Consider the following 20,410-nt stretch of genomic DNA (forward strand, 5'->3'; position numbering starts at 1 on the left):
GCCTGACAGGGCTTCTCGGCCTCGGCGCTGTTGACATCTGGGACCCAATTGCTCTTTGTCGTGGGGAGGGGGACAGCTCTCGACGAGGTTGCATGAGTGTCCTGGCAACATGGCAGGTGGCTTCTCCCAAAGAGTGCAATCCAGGATGCCAGGCAGGAGCAACAGGAACTACAATGACCTTTATCTTTTGTTTTTTGTACCTCTTAAAACGCACCCCTATCTTGTTCCTCCCCCATTCCCTCTACCCTCTGGTAGCCCCTACGTATGTGACTCTGTTTCCTTTTTTGTTGTATTCAATAGTTGTGTTTTTTAGATTCCGCATATAAGTGATAACAGTATTTGTCTTTCTCTGAATCATATGCTTTAAAAAGATAAATTGTACAGACTGTGGAATTATATCATAATTAAAAATATTTAAACGTAAAAAAAAAAAAAAAGCACAGTGGAAAATCTGGCTACTAATGGGACCCCAGGAATCTCTGCAAGGCGGTCTCAGATCCATTCTCGCAGGCAGAGCACACACCCAGTGCTGCCCTTCTGTTGCCAGGCCAGGCTGGAGGCAGGAATTCTACAAACCATGTCACCAGGAAGGAAAGCACATGTTCTCCTGATTCTCCCATCCCTCTCGTATCCAAACTGGACCTGGGGTCTGAGAAGCAAGTTGCAGGACCCTTCTCAGATCCCCCCCACCCAGGGCTGTTTCCCTCCAGTTCCTCTCCTCTCTGCCACAAGTCGTACAATGTCGTTTAGTCTCAGGAGGTAACTGGAGTGTGGGGGAAGGTGAGCAGGGAGTGGCTGCCTCTACCAGAGCCTGTTATTTTTCCAAACTTTTGCATCTTTCATCTGGATAACAGCTTCTGAAACTCAAAGGTGCATTTATCCTCTATTTCTGTAAAACAGTCTCCCTTGAGACAGATGCATTACATTTATCTGCTGCCTAATTTTGTCAAAATAAAACAATCCACACTGAGATGAAGGCATCAGTGAAAACTCTGCCTCAGTGAGAGCTCTTCAGTGACACCAACAGGCACACTTTATAACTACATGTCAGAAGTCTATACACTCAAGGCTGATGTATCTCAACTCTGAATATACTCAAAACCATTGAATTGTACACTTTATATGGCTGAATTTTATGTTAGTTTAATTATATCTCAATAAATCTATAATAGAAAGTGATATAGTTACAACAATGACCCTTATTCCTTACAAATTCCAATACTCCTCTATTATTAAAAAGAAACTACAAACCAATATCCCTGATGAATATTGATGTGAAAATCCTCAGCAAATTCTAGCAAATAAAATTCAACACCACATTAAAAGGACTATACACCATGACCAAGTAGGATTTATACATGAAATGCAAGAATGATTCAACATAGGAAAACTAATCAATGTAATACACAAATAACAATGACAAAATGAAGGACAAAACCCACATGATCATCTCAATTGAGGCAGAAAAATCATCTTACAACACTCGGCACCTTTTTATGGTAAACACACTCAGCAAACTAGAAGGAATAGAGGGAGACTACCTCAACATGATGAAAGCTGTACATGAAAAGCTGACCGCTAACATCATACTCAATGGTGAAAGACTGAAATCTGTTCCTCTAAGATCAGAAACAAGGATAACAACTTTCGCCAGTACTATTCAACATACTACTGCGAGACCGGTTAGACAAGAAACAGAAATAAAAGGCATCCAAATTGGAGAGAAGTAAAGTTATCTCTCTTTTCAGATGAAATCATATGCAGAAAGCCCTAAAGACTACATACACACACACACACACACACACACACACACACACACACACAAACAAACACACACACTTTACAACTAACAAATGAGTTCAGCAAAGTTGCAGGATACAAAACCAACACATGATAATCAGTTGTACTTCTATAAATTAACAATGACCAATCCAAAAAGGATATTAAGAAAATAATCCCATTTACTACAGCAAGAAAAAGAATAAAATGCTTAAGTATAAACATAACCAAGGAGGTGAAAGATTCATACAGTGGAAACTACAACACATTGTTAAAAGTAGTCAAAGTCAATATAAATAAGTGAAAAGATATTCCATGCTCATGATTGAGAGTCTTAATATTGTTAAAATCAAAAGTCATATGCACTTCATATTTACTGCAGCATTATTTACAAAAGCTAAGATAATGGAAACAACCTAAGTGTCCATCAGCAGATGAATGGATAAAAAAGATATGGTATATATGTGTCAGAATATTATTCAGCTATAAAAAAGGATGAAATCTTGCCATTTGTGACAATATGGGTGGACCTTGAGGGTATTATGCTGAATGAGATGAGTTGGACAGTGAAGGACAAATACTGTGTGATCTCAGTTACAATGTGTAATCTAAAAAAAAAAACAAAAGCTCATAGATACAAAGAATAGATTGATAGTTGCCAGAAGCTGGGAGGCAGGGGGCAAAATGGGTGAAGGAGGTCAAAATGCCCAAACTTCTTGTTATAAAATAAGTAAGTCATGTGGATGTAATGTACAGCCTGGTGACCATAGTTAATAATACTGTACTGTGTATTTGAAACTTGTAAAGAGAGTAAATCTTAAAAGTCCTCATCACAAGAAAAATATTTTTGTAACTCTGTATGGTAACAGATGTTAACTAGATTTATCATGGTGATGATTTTGGTGATATACACAAATGTCAAATAATTATGTCATACATCTGAAACTAATGTAATATATGTCAACTGTAGCTCAATTTTAAAGTTAAGTTAAAATTTAAAACCACAGTGAAGTATCATCTCACACATTAGGATGGCCACCATTAAAAGAACAGGAAATAACAAGTGCTGACAAGGATGTGGAGAAATGAGAACCCTTGTGCCCTATGGGTAGGAATGGAAAATGGAAACTAGTGTGGAGGTTTCTCAAAAAATTAAAAATAGTACTATTGTATCATCCAGCAATCCCACCTCTAGGTATATATCCAAAAGAATTTAAAGCAGGACCTTGAGGAGATATTTGCACTCATGTTCATCACAGCATTATTCACAAACACCAAGAGATGAAAGCAACCCAAATGTCCATTGACAGAGGAATGGGTAAAGAAAATGTGGTATGTCCATACAATGGAATATTATTCGGCCATAAAAAGAAGTAAATTCCATCACATGCTACAACTCAGATGAACCTAGAGGACATTATGCTAAGCAAAATAAGCCAGCCACAAAAGGACAGATACTGTATGATTCCACTCATATTAAGTACCTAAAGTAGTCAAATCATAGAAACAAAGTGGAAAGGCAGTTGCCAAAGACAAGGGGGTTAGTAGAAGGGGAATTAGTGTTTAGTGGGTATAGTTTCAGCTTTGCAAGATGAAAAAGTTCTGGTATCTGTGGCACAACAATGTAAATATACTTAACACTGCTGATCTGTACATTTTAAAAGGGTTAAGATGGTAAATTTAATGTTATGAGTTTTTTAACCACAACAAAGAAACCCCCCCCCAACACACACACACAAAAACTTTAAGATAAGTGAAAGAAGCCAGACACCAGTCACTGTATGACTCCATTTATGTGAAATTGAAGAATCAGCAAAACCAATTTATGGTGATAGAAATCAGATTGGTGGTTGCCTATGGGGCCAGAGATTGAATAGAAAGGAACAAGAAAAAAAGCTTCTATGTCTTAGGGTGGTGATTACATGGGTGTAGAGAGATATAAAAAGTCTAAAATTTCAGTAAGCTACATATTCATGGACTTACGTGCACTACTCTGTAAGTCATACTTCAACAAAAATTGAAACAACACCAAAAAGCGTGTCATGGGATTTGACATAACACACCAAAAGGGGAACAAGAAAGGCAAAACAAAGCACAGGACAGGACATGTTGCAAACAGCAGAGGGTCAAGTTCAAGGATCTAGAGGTTTCAAATGCTTCTTCTAAATAGAGAGAATGGCTAAAATGATGCTAGAGGACTTCAAAGTCAGGTCAAAAAAAGCCATGCACTCCTGCTTTGTTCTCATGGGAACTGGGGGTTTATTGCATACAAGCACTGCACAGCCTCACCGCTCCCTAGTTCACTGCTAGCTCTTGGAAAATCAAGAAGCTGCAAGATTCACAGGAACCCACTACCAGTGGTCACAGCTGCCTGTGATTTACAGAAGAGAGGGCGGAGGGCACTGCAAAACCTCACATTTGCCATCTTCTGATGTCCTTGCAGCTTCCCCTCTCCATTTCTAGAGGAGCAATCATGTCTCTCCTTCTCTTCCCCCTTCCATATCTACTGCAAGCACCTCTTGCATAGAACCTAATCCAGAGCAAACCTGACAAGGAGTTCTGGAAAATGTCGTCCCCAGGGGTCAGCCCCTCTGATAAAGAGGAGAACAGAGAAAGGAATGGAGATAAATGTTGATTGCAAAAACGCCAGTGTTGGTATTTTTTAAATTGGTATTTTTTTTAATTGCTGCTGAGGTTGAATGTTTTCCCTAGACTTTCTTACTGGGCTTGCCATTTTGTGGTATACAATGAAGAAGCTGTTGTTTTACGAAGTTCCATTTTTGCAGGGAGAAAAAAAGCCAGTGTAAGGGTAGACTTGTGTTTTATGTCTACCTCAGGTGACCCTGCTGAGAACGATTGAGACCTAAGTCCTCAAGCTAGTAATAGACACCACTATGCCTGCAGCAACCGAATACCAAGTCCCCTAACCAGGAGGAGAATCACTGCTCCCAGCTACTGAGCAATTACCGAGAGCCAGCACCGCACTGGCTCATCCCATGGCATCCATTTTACAGTGAAGAGACAGGTTTAATTTTTTTTTTAATTTCCTTGTGCATTTTTCCTCTTCACAGTAATCCAGTTCTTCCCTGTGCAGCATTGTCCCTTGTCAAAGCTGGAGCCTAAGACTTGTTGCCTCGAGGAGGGGGCTGGAAGGATTCCAGCTAGAACAGAGAAGACCATCTGCTCGGAAGAGGGCTGAGCTTAGGAAAGTCCCTACAGAAAGAAAGAAGGGGACGCCTTCCCTATGACTTGAAATGAAGTGGAGGAAGGGCAGGAGTCAGGATGCTAGGGTCCTGACACCCCCACACTCTAGGGTCAAAACCCTGGAGTGGGATGAGGATGGTGTATACAAATTCCAAATACGTTTAAAGATCCAAGAGCAGGAGGGATTTGGCCTGGCTGCTAAGGGTGCCACAGGCCACCATGGGCCATGGTCAATCTGATACCTGAGCAATAGATCAAAAATAGTGAAGAAATTGAATTATCTCCAGAAACTGATGTGTATGGTTAACCCTAGGGAAGGTAATATTGGGGAGCCCTATGAAGGAGGCTTTGAATTCTGTGCATTATGAACCCCACGTGAGACAGGAAAGAAGGGGGCAGGGCATAGCTATTAATGGAATGACACAGCAGTGAGCACCAAGTTGGTGGAAAATCCAACTCTAAGTAGACCTTGAGCCCCCAGATGGCCAGAGACTTGACTTCAGTAGAACTTGAGCTTCATTGTATGCTCACTGTAATATATTAGCATGGTAAATGACACACACACAGGCATATGATATTTCCAAGGTTAACCATAAAAGGTCCAAAAGTGGGCAGTACCCAGTTCCCGGGAATCCCAGCCCCTTCCCCAAAGTAGTTGGAATAATCCTCCCACTTTTTAACATATGAAGTTACTGAGCACATAAAAACTAACAACCCCACACCTCATGGCTGCTCTCCCTTCTGAGTGTGTATGGAGTGTGTACCTACTTTTACTTTAAGCTAAACACCCACCCCCATGTCTCGTGGCCTCTCTGGCCTTCTGAGATGGCCTATACTCAGTCTATGGAGTGTGTATCTCTCTGAATAAATCTAATTTTACTGTACTACGTTTTGCTTTTGAATTCTTTCCTGCACAAACTCAAGGAGCCTCACTTGATGGGGTGAGTCCCAGGGACTCGTCCAAGACCTGGGACGTGGCCATCCTCTCGTGCCCCATTTTCTTGTATCACATGGATGCCTGTGGTAAATTGCAAAAATATTCACAATTTTTTACCCCCTCCCTGCATGCACACCCTCTGCAATCTGACTTTGCTGCTCCTCCTATCAAGAAGTGAAGTCTATTTTCCATCCCTTGAATCTGCTCTGGTCTTGTGACATGCTTTGGCCAAAAAGCAATGTGGAAGAAGTAACACTGTACCTTGTAACTTCTGCTCCCTCTCAGAACTGCCCCCTCAACTGAACAAGCCCGGACTAGCCTCCTGGAGGGTGAGCAACCACATGGAAGAGAACTGAGGTGGCCCAGGTGACAGTCAGCCAACCCCAGTAGCAAAGCCACCTAGCCAACCTGACACTGATCTCAAGTGCATGGCAATCCCAGTCAAAAATCAGCTGATGATGGACATTTGGGTTGTTTCCGTATCTTGGCTATTATAAATAGTGACTGCTATGAACATTTGGTTCCATGTGTCTTTTTGAATTATATTTTTCTTCAGCTATATGCCCAGGAGTGGGATTGCTGGATCAGATGGTAAGCCTATTTTTAGTTTTTTAAGGAACCTCCATGCTGTCCTTCATAGTGACTGCACCAGTTTACATTCTCACCAAAATTCATCAAATTGTGCATCTGAAATATGTGTAGTTTACTGTACAGGAACCCCACCACAATAAAGGTGTTATCAATCAATCAATCATAATCACCAATGAGGAAAAAAAATCGGCTGAGATGTGTGGAACCACGGAGCCAAGCCCAGACAGAAGTATCAACCCACAGAATCACCAACTAAATAAATGGTTTTATTGTTTCAAGCTATCACACTTTTGGGGTGGTTTCTTACACAGCAATACAATGCCTTACTTAGTAAAATAAAATTAGTTTTAAGTAAAACTGGAGAAAAAAAGAAATAGCTGAGAAAGGACTTCACATAGTTGAGGGGCTGATTCAAAAGTTCCTTGTGAGGATGACATGGAGGTCCTGAGGGTCTGGTGGAATTTTCTAGGCCTGTGGTCTGTTCAAAGAGGCTGTAATACACAGGTCTCCTCAACAGGAGAACAAGTAGAGGAAGCAATGGGATTTAGCAGTGGTGCCAATGCAAGGTCCCAAAGGGCCACACAGTACCAGCCGCACCTCAACAGACCCAGTGCAAAGTGCTCAGGAAGCGGGCCAGACCACCCTCCTAGACGGTACTCACACCCAGACCCCCAGACAGTGTTGCCAAGTCCAAACTCATTCTGCTCGCCACACGACAGGCCAATAAATCGGGAGATGCGGTGTTGGGGCAAGGAATAGCGACTTTATTCGGAAAGCCGGCAGGCCGAGAGAATGGCAGGCTAATGTCTTGGAGAACCATCCTGCTCTAGTCAGAATACAGGCTCCTTTTATACAAAAAATAAGGGAGGGAGAGGGAAAATAAGGGAGGGGGTGTGGTTGATTTTTGTAATCTTCTTGCTGCAGGCATTCTTTGTTCTTGCAGCCATCCCCAGTGGGCTAGGTCGTGGTGTCCCTGTAAACCTCCAACAAAACAAAGGTTATTCTCTACTACAACAGTGCTCAGACCCAAGTCCCAGCATCCCGCCCCAGGAAGAAACTTCAGCTTCCTCTGCACCCAGGACCCTGTGGAGTAAGAAGGAAGGAGGGAAGCACTGAAAGCTCGAGCTTTTTTTTTTTTTTCCTGGAAGAGATCCAGTTAACCTAAAAGAGAATGATGGCGGTATATATCGTCCTAACTCCACCCCATACATGCAACCATATTTCTATTTTTATTTTACAGAGCAGGAAACTGAGGCACAAAGTGCTTAAATGATCACTAAGGTCACACAGGCAGATCTGGGTAAAGCCAAGATTTGAACCCAGACAGTGCAGCTAAAGGGGCTGTCAGAGCCTAGAAGGGCCTGGGATTGCTTTAATTGGCAAACAAGCCTTTTCTTCCTAACAGCCAGTGTGATGGGTGTTAACCAAGGAAGTTTAGATCAGTTGCAGAAAATTAAGATGCCCCGAACATAAATTTTTGCACAATCTGATTGTGTTACATTTGGACCCCAGGTAAAGGAGGTTTAGGGAGTTGCCCATGATTATACAATTAGAAATGGGGTCTGTGCCCACCCTGCACTGCCAAAAGGAGGCCTCCAGGAGGCCTGTTTTTTAATAAATCCTCTTTCTTAAGTAAATGTTACCCCCTTTATTTCCTACATATCATCAGTAAGGATGGCTATTATATTTAGCCTTTACATTGTGCTGAGCCCTCCGGCACATATCTCAAATAATTCCTGCAATACCATTCTTAGGAAGAGATCATTTTACAGATGAGGTAACAAAGGCTCAGAGATGACAAGTGACTTCGTTTTGTTTTTTTTTTAACATTTGTTTATTGAGTAATAGTCACTTTACAATGTTGTGTCAAATTCCAGTGTAGAGCACAATTTTTCAGTTATACATGAACATACATATATTCATTGTCACATTTTTTTTCGCTGTGAGCGACCACAAGATCTTGTATATATTTTCCTGTGCTATACAGTATAATCTTGTTTATCTATTCTACATTTTGAAATCCCAGTCTGTCCCTTCCCAACCCCCGCCCCCTTGGCAATCACAAGTTTGTATTCTATGTCTATAAGTATGTTTCTGTTTTGTATTTATGTTTTCTTTTGTTTTGTTTTGTTTTTAGATTCCACATATGAGTGATCTCATGTGGTATTTTTCTTTCTCTTTCTGGCTTACTTCACTTAGAATGACATTCTCCGGGAGCATCCATGTTACTGCAAATGGCGTTATGTTGTCGGTTTTTATGGCTGAATAGTACTCCATTGTATAAATATACCACTTCTTCTTTATCCAGTCATCTGTTGATGGACATTTAGGCTGTCTCCATGTCTTGGCTATTGTAAATAGTGCTGCTATGAACATTGGGGTGCAGGTGTCATCCTGAAGTAGGGTTCCTTCTGGATATATGCCCAGGAGCAGGATTCCTGGGTCATACGGTAAGTCTATTCCTAGTCTTTTGAGGAATCTCCATACTGTGTTCCATAGTGGCTTCACCAAACTGCATTCCCACCAGCGGCAACAAGTGCCTTTGAAAGGTCACACAGCCAGGAAAAGGCAGGCTCAATTCTTGATCCACAGTTGGACTGACTTGCAGGCATACTATGACAGCCGTGCTCATCTCCCTCCCAGGGTGCCAAGGACAGGGCCTGGAAAGGGGCATTAAGGTTTTGGCACAGTGATCACAGGAACTACTGCCCAGACACGAAAGCCGGAAACCCCTCCACCCATCTTCTTCCTCTTGCACCAGCAATCTTGTCTTGCTGTAGTGAAAACACTTCCCCAAGTAGCCTTGGCCACGAGAAGCAGAAAAAGCCTTGTCCAAGACCCCACTTCAGAGTCCAGCCTCCAGCAGAGGGTAGAATGGCAGACAGTCTAGGGGACCACAGGCGGCGCCCTGTGGCCCTTTTGATGCCCACCCCTCCCTGCCTGGCTCACTCACCTCCCTGCTCCCGGCTGCTGGCACTGCTCCTTGTCCTCTCAGGTGAGTAGGTCTGGGACAGAAGAGGGTCCACCCCTGGCTCATCCTATAAAGGGCCCCAGCAGGGGCTTGACCCCACCAAGATGGAGTGGGAGGAGGGAGATGAGAGCTTTCCTGATCCCAGCAGAGCACAGACCAAGTGTCCAGAGAAGGAGAACTTTTGGGGCAGCACAGGGATCCCAGGCTCAGGGCTTACACTGATGGGCTTCAGCTCTGCCACTTGTGTGCCCATGTCAGATGCTCTCCTATAGAGAGCCACTCATGGGCCCTTTCTCTAGAGGTGCTGTGAGTATTAAATATAAGAATGGTGAGCTTCAGCCCAGGATCAGCTACATAATTTGCCCAGCCCAGCGCAAAATGAAAACAGGTCCTTTGTACAAAAATTATTAAGAATTTTATGACAGCAACAGTAGAGCATTAAGGCAAGCATGAGTCCCTTCTAAGCACGAGGCCTTTTGCAACTCTACAAATCATACGTCCACGAGCCAACAGGGCTGTATAAAATGGGGCTAATTCTAGGACCCACCTCATAACTGGAGGATTCAACAAAATAATACCTGTAAATACTTGGCACAATGTAAAGATTTAATAACTGATGGCAATTATTATCATACTCATGTCTCCCCTAAGTCAGCCTAAGGCTGAGTTAGCCTGAGTTTTGGGGCTTCTGGGTATAGCTCAGCCTCTGAGCCCAGAACCCTCTGATCCACCAGACAAGCTGTGTAGCTCTTAGTGGGCTCATTGCATCCCCTACCCATCCGGGTCTCTGCCCCACACCCTACTGAAATCTAGATTCTGTTCACTCATACCTTGGGGCCCCCAGGATGGTCACCCCAAGAGAAGCCCCTGTGGGGCCCAGGTGTGGAGTCAGACCTGGATGCTCCCTCACTCACTGGCTGTGACTTGAGGACCCCCTCTCTTCTCCAAGCTGGTTTCCTTGATTATAAAGTGTGAATCATAATTCCTAGTCTCTCATTTCACAAATACTTTTGAGTGTCCACTATGTGTTAGGCAGTAAGCTGGGAAATCATGTATCAAAATGAACTGGGATCAAATATATTCAAAATATTTTTGGAAAATGTTGATTTCTACCAGGCTTTCAAAAGGGAACCCTTTGACAGGGATCATGAAAACCAGGGTAGGCAGGTGGAAAATGTATGGGAAGGAATCCCAGAGCTGTGGGAAAGGGTTGGTCCAGTTCCACGGACAAGGTACAGACAAAGCTCCCAGGGCATTTCCCAAAGTCCAATGACAGCACGGAAGGAGAATCAAAAAGGGGAAAGTGAGAAGGGACAGGGAGCCTTATTCCAGGCTCCAGTTTCCTCCCTGCCATTTCGCTTACTCAGACTTGCCCTAGCTGGGATAAGAATCATGGGACTTCCTGAACCCTCGCCTTCTCCCAGTGCCTCTTCTCCATCAGTTCTCCCTTTCTCATCACACACAGAAGCTTCATCTTCATAAATTTGTTAACAGCTTTACTGAGGTGCAATTGACATACAATGAACTGTACATATTTAAGGAGTACAGATGACACTTTTTGTGGGCATTGGACATGTTTCACATTTATGAACTTACCGCCCAGATAATCAAGGTGATGAATACATCTAACACTTCCAAAAATTTCCTGGTGATTCAGCCTTTCCACTCCTCCTCCTCCTCCCCAGGCAACTGCTCACCTGCTTCCTGCCACTATAGATTAGTTTATGTTTTCTAGACTTTTATACAACAAACATCATACATCATGTATTCCTCTTTGCGTAGCTCCTTTTACTCATCATAATCATTCTGAGATTGATTCATGTTGTTGCACATGTCAATAGTCACATCTTTTCATTTCTATCTACTGTCGGGGTAAATCACAGTTTGTTTTACCACTCACCTACTGTCAGACATTTGGGTTGCTTGCAGTTTGGGGCTATTACATATAAAGCGTCTGTGAACATTTGTGTAAAAGTCTTTGGGTGGACATATGCTTTCATTTCTCTTGGGAAAATACCTAAGAATAAAATGAGTAGATCATATGGTAGGTGATTATTGAACTTTTTAAGACACTGCCAAAATGTTTTCCAAAGTGGTTGCACTATTTTACGTTTTCATCATCAGTGTATGGGGATGGTGTTTCCCCCGCATCCTTGCCAACACTTGGTATGGTCAGTCTTTTCAATTTTCAGTTGTTCTGAAAGTGTGTAGTAATATCTCATTGTGCTTTTAATTTGCATTTCTCTACTGTGTAATAATGTTGAACATCTTTCGTGTGCCTCCTTTTTGAGGAAGGTCTGTTCAACTCCCATTTTTAAATTGTGTTTCTTATTATTGAATGTTGAGAAGTCTTTATATATTCTGGTTGCAAACCTTTTTATCAGATGTATGCCTTGCAGAGATTTGCTTCTACCCTGTGGCTTGTCTTGTCATTCTTTCACAAGTGTCTTTTGAGTTCCTTTCAAACAAGATTTCTTAATTTTTATTAATATAGCCACTCCAGCTTTCTTTTGATTAGTGTTAGTATGATATATTTGTCCATCATTCTCCTTTTAACGTATTTGCACATTTCTATTTAAAGTGGATTTCTTACAGGCAACGTATAGTTGGATCTTACTTTTTTATCCAATCTGACAATCTCTAACTTACTGAAAGTATTTAGACCATGTACATTTAAAGTAATTTTGATATGATTAGGTTTACTGTTAACTTCCTGTTTGTCCTACTGGTTCTTTGTTCTTTTTTCCCCTCTTTTTCTGTCTTCTTTTAGTACTTTAATATTTTATAAGGTTATTTTACCTCCTTTATTAGCTTATTAGCTATAACTCTTTATTTTGTAATTTAGTGGTTGCTTTAGGGTTTATAATATATTTCTTTAACTGATCACCATCTACCTTTAAGCAATATTGTACCATTTCACATATAGTGTAAGAACCTTAAGATGGTATATTTCCCTACCCCCCCCGCCTTTATTCTATTGCTGTATTAACTTTGCTGATACATGCGTTATAAGCCTCACAATAGAGCAGTATTATATTTTATTATTTGGGAGCCTAGCTTTTCAGATTTGCTGGATGGGACTAGAGTACTTCTCTCTGGGTTGAATACTCTCTTCTGTAGTCTACCCATTGCCCCATCAGTCATGAGGTTTTCCTGTCCGACAGGTAGGAACTGGCAGTATTCCCAGCCCTGCCCTGAGCGGCGGGCACAGTTCAGTGCATACATGTGAGGAAGCAGCCTGAGGCCAGGGAAAGGACCACCAGAAAGTATCGAGAGAATAAGATCCGACTGATTCAAATCATTGTGTTTGGGGTTGAGTGTTGCTGAACTTCTTGGAAGTAAGGACACCAAGGACAAACAGAATCCCTAGGATTAAACATGGGGTGTGAACTTGGTCACAAATGTGAGGCAGTTCTTAGTGGCTAATGACGCATTCTTAGCTGAAAATGGGCAGGAAAAGAATTTAGAATTCCACAGCCCTTCCCCCGATCCTCTTAGAAGGGAATGTTTGCTTCATCTTTCTGCTCCTCCACCTCACTCGAAACTGAGAAACACCATGAGATACTGCACACTTAAGTCTTGGAGTGAGATCGAATTATTCCCAAGGACTGAGGGGAGCACAGATTAAGGGAAACTCGGGGCACAAAACCGATGAGCCTGTGGTGAGCAGAACTTTGTCACCTGATCTGTGTCCAAATCCTGGTCATGACATCTACTGACGGTTTCCCTCAGGTATCTTCACCTCTCTAAGCACTAGTTTTCTCTCAAAAATGGAGGACCTCACAGTTCTTGGATGGAGTGCCTGTGGTGATGTTCGTAACCCAGGTGTAGAAGAACTTCCACGGGAGGCCTCGGCCCTCTTTCTCTGAGCCCAGTCTGAGGCCAAACTCAACCAGTCAACCTATCACCAAACCAGACCCACTTCACAACGCATCAACAGGTGTTGTAGTGTGTTGAAGGAGCCACAGGAGGCAGGAAGGGCCTCTACACCGAACATCACAGCACACAAACTTTACATGATACATTTGAAGGTTAAGAACAGTGACTCCAGAAACAGACTGCAAGGGGTTGGATTGAGGCTCTGTCACCTTCTTTTTGGCTGTTGGGTTAGTTTGCTAGGGCTGCCATGACAAGGTACCACAGGCTGCAGGTTTAAACAACAGAAATTTATTTTTCACAGTTCTGGAGGCCTGAGGTCCAAGATGAAGATGTGGGCAGTTGGTTTCTTCTGAGGCTCTCTCGTTGGCTTGCAGATGGCTGTCCTCGCTCCATGTTTTCACGTGATTCCCTAATCTCCTCTTCATATAGGGACACCAGTTATATCGGGTTAGGACCTACCTGGGTGACCTCATTTTAACTTAATCACTTATTTAAAGACCTTATCTCCAATGCAATCACATTCTGAGGTAACAGGGGTTAGGACTTCAATCTATGAATTTGGGAGGGAGGCACAGTTCAGCCCAATAGACAGTAATCCTGGGAAAGTTACCCAACCTTCCTGGGCTCTCAAAATCTTCTGCTGTGCGATGGGGATGATGCTGCCCAGCTCAAAAGAGTGTTGGTGGAATAAACAAGACCTGCTGTGCCTGGCACATGGTGAGCTCTCAAGTGCCACCTATTACTCATAAGTTCTCCGTTCAATAGCTCTGTGCTCTCTCTCTCCCCAGCCAGCTGCCTCACCTCCTCTTTTACTCCCCTTTCCACCAGGACTCTTCCAGTGTTCTGAGCACCTGTTCTCAGCCAGCTAACAGCTGGTTTATTTTAAGCTTGCCTCTTAGGGCTCCAAGTCCCTCCCGCCCAGCATGAGGCCTTTCTTCCTCTGTTGCAGGACCTTCTGAGCAGAGCAACGGGGATGAGTGGCAGGTGCTGCAGCCCGAGGGCCCCATGCTAGTGGCAGAAGGTGAGACCCTCCTGCTTAGGTGTACAGTAGTCGGATCCTGCACTGACGACATGATAAAATGGATCAAGGTGAGCAATCAGGACCAACAGGAAATTTATAACTTCAAACATGGCCTCTTCCCCGGAGTGATGCCTGTAATCCAGAAGACACTGGAGCCACTTAACTGCGACTATTCCATCTATATCCACAAAGTCACCAGGGAGCATGCTGGAACCTACCACTGTGTGAGGTTTGATGGCTTGAGTGAGCACTCAGAAAGGAAGCTGGGTGAGGGCACCTCAGTGCTTGTGAAGGGTGAGTATCAGGTCCTGCAGGTCATTGCATTCTGTTCTGCCTCCCAGTATCAGCCACCCTTATCCACAGTCATGCGGTACACACAAAATCTCAGTGGCACACAGCAACTAGTATACCTCATTCACGTTTGCAGGCAGCTGGGGTGGTTCTGTTCTACACGTCTCATTCCAGGGCCCAGACTGGCCAGAGTACATATTTCTCATGGAGATGGCAGAAGCACAAGAGGGCAAGTCCCAACCCCCACAGCACATTTCAAGCTTCTGCTCATATAATGTCTGCTAACAGTCCATCCATCGAAGCAAGTCACATGGCTAAGGTCACAGTCAAGAGACAAGGAAGTGTACCCTGCCACCATGAGGCCACGGCAGGAGTATGGCTGTACCACACTGTCAGAGGGGAGTCAGGAACTGGGGCTGGTCACTGAATCTACCACACTCCCCAAGTAATCAGTCATGCTATCTGTGAGTCCACCTTTGGTGACTTGGGCACCCAAATCCTGGGTCTATCATTCAATGGAAGTGTGTTCTTAAATCAGTCACTTCAGCTCTATATCCATCAAGTGCTTAATCTGTAAAATAGGCAATATAATTCCCACTTCAAAGATCATCCAGGTGATGAAATGGAAGCATGGGCGTTTGTGAAACCACCCTGTAAACTGCTGACGTGGAGGGTATCTGTGTGCATGTGTTGGGGCAGGCGGTAAGGGTGGGGGTTCATTTTAACTTAATGCAAGAATTTCAGGAAGTCTTCTCTGGCTCCTTCCAAGCTGGGACAGATGCCTTCTCTTGGTCCAGCAGTCCTCTGGGTTTCCAACTTCAGGGGGATTTTCTGGACCGTCTTCACCACCAGACTGAGCACTCCTTCGGGGCAGGACATCTGTGTGTCTTGCCGAGCTTCCTTTCCCCCAGTCCTAGCATCAGCACATAGTAGGTACTGAGAACTTCTTCACTGAGGGAATCAGCTAGTGAACAATGAGTGAATGCAGGAGCAAGTGGCTAAGTGAAGACATCAGAGAGGGAAAGGGAGGGAAGCTATGAGGGAGGAAATGAGTGGACTCGGGAGGAAGAGCAGGAGCAACAAAGTCCTCTCTTTGGTTTCAGGAGCTGGAGACCCAGAGCCAGACCTCCGGATCATCCAACCCCAGGAGTTGGTGTTGGCAACCACTGGAGACACTGTCTTCCTGAACTGTACGGTGCTTGGAGATGGTCCCTCGGGACCCATCAGGTGGTTTCGGGGCACTGGTCTGAGCCGGGAGGCCATTTACAACTTTAGAGGCATTTCCTCCCCCAATGTGACAGCGGTCCAGGCCTCCAACAGCGATTTCAGCATTCTTCTGCATGACATCTCCACTGAGTCTGCAGGCACTTATTATTGTGTAAAGTTTCAGAGGCAACCCAGCAGGCAATACCAATCTGGACAGGGCACCAGGCTCAGAGTGAAAGGTGAGACAGGTGGTCCAGGAGGTGCTGGGGGAGAGGGGGAGGTGGTCCACAAGGAACTTTTTACCATGTCCCAAACAAGCCAGCTCTTCTTAGCCTCAATCCCTTTACATAGGCTGTCTCCCCCTGCCTGGACTCCCTTCTTCTTTTCTGTGAAGAACTCCTTCAGGGCCCAGCACAAATAGCCCCTCTTCTGTGAAACCTTCTCCTTCTCACAGGCAGAGTTAATTTCTCCCCATTCAGGGCTCCACAGAACTTTGTACATACTGTTAATGATTCAACAAACATCTCTTACATGCCTGTTGACTGCTCTACACTGTACTAGATGCTGCAGATACTGCCATGATGCAGACATTGTCCCTACCCCAGAGATGCTCAATCAGATCTAACTAGTCCTTCATAGTCACAGGGTTTGACTTCTAGTCCCCATCCCAGGTAGAAACTGGCAGATTCATCTCAGTGACCTCAGTTTCTAACACAAGGGCTCAGGAAGTGGAGGGATAGAAAGAAAAGGGGAAAGTGAGACTGCTTCTCTCCCTTGCAGCAAAGCGCACCTCTCCCAAAGAGTCAGAATTCACCAGTGAACGTGTAGTCAAGATGTCTCCATCAGGTGAGTGTATCTACCTCCAACTAACTGGAGTTAACCAGTCCTACACATGTAGGGGGTACCAAAGATGGCTTGGCCATGGGAAGAAAGCAGTCCCAGACTTCCAGATCCTATCTGCCACCAAGAAAGTTCCCAGGACTCCATCTCAGCTGCAGAACCAGAACCCAGAGAACCATGTTAAAGCTCAGTGGAAGGAAAGACTTTCTAACAGTGCTAACTATTCAGTGGGCAGTCTTGTCTGCGAGGTAGTGAGCTCCCCATGATTCAGTGCAAGGATACACCATGAAGCTGTGCATAACTGTGCTGAAGAATGTGGCTTTGTAGCCAGCCTCCGTGGATCGAGCCCTTTGCCAGCTGTGAGATTGTGGACAGGTTGTCTCCCTCCTTGAATCTCTGGTGTCCTGTGCTGTGCACTCGAGGGCATTCAATAACTGAGGGGAACTTGTAATAGAGGTGACCTGGTTAGCCTCCCTGATGCTCAGCCCTGTTCCTGCCACTCTTGGGAGCCAGACCACCTGGTCCCATCACTGCTCTGATACATATGGCCCTGAGCAAATCACTTCCCTACTCGGGGTCTCTCTCCTCATCTATACAAGTTGCTGTCCTACCTTGCATGATGAGTTTGAGGCTCATAGAAGGCAGTTAGGAAGTGCTTAGCTCAGGACCTAGGACAGAGGAGCTGAGCAGCCAATAATGAAAGTAGTTTTCTAATTATTATCAGAGCTCAGGGATGCAGTCAAGGTGATTAAAGGTATAGGCAGGATATTGGGCAAAGCCTCTTTGAGCCTGGGACAGGGAAAGGGGTGGTCTTTGATCTCTTTCAGTGTAGAAAGGGTGTGGCCCCAGAGTTTATACAGAAGCTGAGTCCAACTTCACCATGGGGGCTCTGAGCTCTGGGCTGTCAGGGACTCAACTGGGGTCCTTCCTCAGCCTTCCCCTGTGTCCCCCAGGCCTCCTGTCCATGCTCACACTTGTGGTCCTGGGGCTGAAGACAGTGACCTTGGCTGTACTTCTGCTGGTCCTGGTTGCCCGCCGGAGGAGCCCTTGACAAGAAGATGTCAAAACTTCAGGCCCAGCAGAGCTGTGCTCATCTTAGCATGGGGTGTTGGATGAGGGGTCAGCCCCAGAGTGGATCCTCTGAGTCAGAGAGGGCTCAGGGCTCCCCAGCCACTTCTCTGTCTCCAGTTCCAACCTCTAGATGCCCCCAGACCACGTGACGAACTCCGGGATCACTACACCTGATTTCAGTTCACCTGGTGTAATTCCCCATTGGGTGCTGGGCTCCCCTCTGATGTGCCTTCCTCTCTCTTCTCAGCCTGTTCAAGCCCTCTTTGTCCTTCAAGGCCTTGCCCAGGTCTCTCTCAAGGCCCCTGTCCCTGCTGCAGCCCCTTCTGGAGTGCCCACCCCCTTGCTCTCTGCTCCATATTTTCTCATTCTTCAAGATCCAACTTGGAGTCCTTCCCAAAAGGTTTCCCTGAGCGTCTCTGAGCTTGCCCAGCCAGACCACCTGTGCCCCTCCATCCACATCCTTCTCTCCTCTTTTCCTGCCTTCTTTTCTTCCCTGCTGTGGCTGGCCTGGGTGGCTGTAATAGTTAGAATACAGAGTTGACAACTTTAACAAAACTGTTAAGTAACAGTGGGTCAAACAGTGACTCGAGAAAGTTGGTTTCGGTAGTAATTTTCAAGCATAAGAAAGCCAGGCAATTAGGGGGAACCCTGGTATTGAGACCCAGGATTCTTTGATCTTGTTGCTACCAGGTCCACATCCCAGGCAGAAAGACCAGGGAAGGAGGCAGTACAGGGGAGCATGACATTTTCTTCCAAGGGCAAAGTTAGAAATTTGCCTGCATTATATGTAATTGGCTGGAATGTTGTCACATGGTCACACCTAGCTGCAAGAAGGCTGGGAAATATAGTCTTTATTCTGGCAAGAGTGTGCCCAGCTGAAATCTGTCACTGAACCAGAGAGTTAATATCAATAGATAACCAGTGACGTCCACCTCCGTGGCATAGAGGCAGCTTCTTCCTTGTTCCATGGGACACCTGAGTTCAGTTCCGAGCAGAAATGGCACCTCTTTGTACCACCTCCTCCACTAGGGCAGCATGATGAAGGGGAGTAGTTCTCAGGAAAAGGATATCTTTCTCCCCAGGGGATATATGACAATGGCTAGAGACATTTTTGGTTGTCACAACTTGGGGGGGCACTGTTGCCATCTAGTGGGTGGAGGTCCAAAATGCTGCTGAATATCCTATAATGCACAGGGCAGACCCCACAACCAAAAAGTTACCTGGCCCAAAGTATCAGTAGTACTGAGGCTGAGAAGCTCTGGTGTAGGTGAAGCAGGCATGCCCTGGAGTCAGACACGTCTGATTTCTAATCTTGATGCTCCTACTCCCTCCCTGTGTGCCATTAGTAACAAATCAGTCATTGCACCTCTTAGAACATCAGGGAAAATAAAGTGGACTCTGCATTGTATAAGAAATGATTCAATTCAGCATTGACTGAGGGCTTCCTAGGTGCCGAGTGCTCTGTGTATGGTCAGTGCACGAGAACTCCCTTTTCTCTTTCCACGCAAACACTTATTAGCACCTACCATGTGGCGAAGTGGAGCAGTCTGGATTTTTTTTGTTATAACAAACAGGAAAACAGCTTGAACAAAACTAAGCCTAAGGGGCCATTAATTTAGTCTCATGTTTTATGCCAGTTTCAGTGTATCTTGATGACCAGTGTTGTGGGTGGACCAGCCCATGTTGTTCTTATTATGATTGCAAGATGCCCTTCAGTGATAGCCATCACGGAACTCTGAAAAAATAGTTTATTACTTATAAGACCTGTAAATTACACAGCACTCCTGGAGGAGGTGAGGTGGGGGCATGTCACACAGCGAGGTGGTTGAGGTGGTCGAGGTCGAGGTCAAAGTTAGGGAGAGAGAGAGGAATGGAGGGAGGGAGAGAGAGGGAAGAGAAAGCGCGCCTGAGGTTCTGTTTTATTGGGTTTGGTGGGCTCACTATTGGTGAATTTAAAACATAAAAGCAAGAATTTAAAGTACAGGAAGAGAGGGGAAGGGTGTAGCTCAGTGGTAGAGTGCATGCTTATCATGCACAGGGTCCTGGGTTCAATCCCCAGTACCTTCATTTAAAAAAAAAAAAAGCCTAATTACCTCCCCTCCAAAAGAGAAGATACAAGTAAGCAAATAATAAATAAAGTTTTTAAAAACATGACTGTGAATTACATCTCAATAAAGCTGTTTAGAAAAATAAAAATAAAGTGCGGAAAGAGAAAAAAAAAGTAGCTCAAATGATGGGTTATTGAAATCAACCAAGATCGCTAAAACAAAGGAGCCTCAGTTTGGGGAGGAGCCTGACTCCTTATCTAACGTGAGGCTGGCAATGTGTTTATTGGAGATAAACACACGGAAGGGGATGCCTCCTTGAAATGGACACTTCTGGAATCAAAGCTTAAATCAGACAGTCTCATTACAAAAAAGGAAAAAGAAACAACTGTCAGGGTTTACACTGCACTGAGAATTGAATAAATCATTGGATTACCAGACATCAAAAGAAAAGGGTAGATATAATAAATTGAATAATGTGACCCCACAAAAGATATCCAAGTCCTAACCCCTGGAACCTGTGAGTGTTTCCTTATACGGCAAAAAGGACTTTGCAGATGTGATTAAGGATCTTA

At 44.5% G+C, this 20,410-nt stretch overlaps 1 protein-coding gene across 1 annotated transcript; it reads left to right on the forward strand.

Moving 5' to 3' along the window:
• Positions 1-9,304: 9,304 nt before the first annotated feature.
• Positions 9,305-19,850, forward strand: LOC102516156 (signal-regulatory protein beta-2). The gene is made up of 5 exons (XM_006195834.3): positions 9,305-9,506; positions 14,311-14,676; positions 15,777-16,118; positions 16,660-16,725; positions 17,673-19,850. The coding sequence occupies exons 1-5, from the start codon at positions 9,386-9,388 to the stop codon at positions 17,768-17,770; spliced, it is 993 nt and encodes a 330-aa protein (XP_006195896.2). The 5' UTR covers positions 9,305-9,385; the 3' UTR covers positions 17,771-19,850.
• The last annotated feature ends 560 nt before the right edge of the window (positions 19,851-20,410 follow it).

Source organism: Camelus ferus, chromosome 19 (genome assembly GCF_009834535.1).
Source record: "Camelus ferus isolate YT-003-E chromosome 19, BCGSAC_Cfer_1.0, whole genome shotgun sequence".
Lineage (NCBI taxonomy): Eukaryota > Metazoa > Chordata > Mammalia > Artiodactyla > Camelidae > Camelus > Camelus ferus.

Bases quoted from the DNA above. Each gene is read 5' to 3' on its own strand.
- LOC102516156 (XM_006195834.3), top strand. From the start codon at position 9,386: ATGGCAGACAGTCTAGGGGACCACAGGCGGCGCCCTGTGGCCCTTTTG. The intron at 9,507-14,310 runs GTGAGTAGGTCT...CCTCTGTTGCAG, and splicing joins ACTGCTCCTTGTCCTCTCAG to GACCTTCTGAGCAGAGCAAC. The intron at 16,726-17,672 runs GTGAGTGTATCT...TGTGTCCCCCAG, and splicing joins AGTCAAGATGTCTCCATCAG to GCCTCCTGTCCATGCTCACA.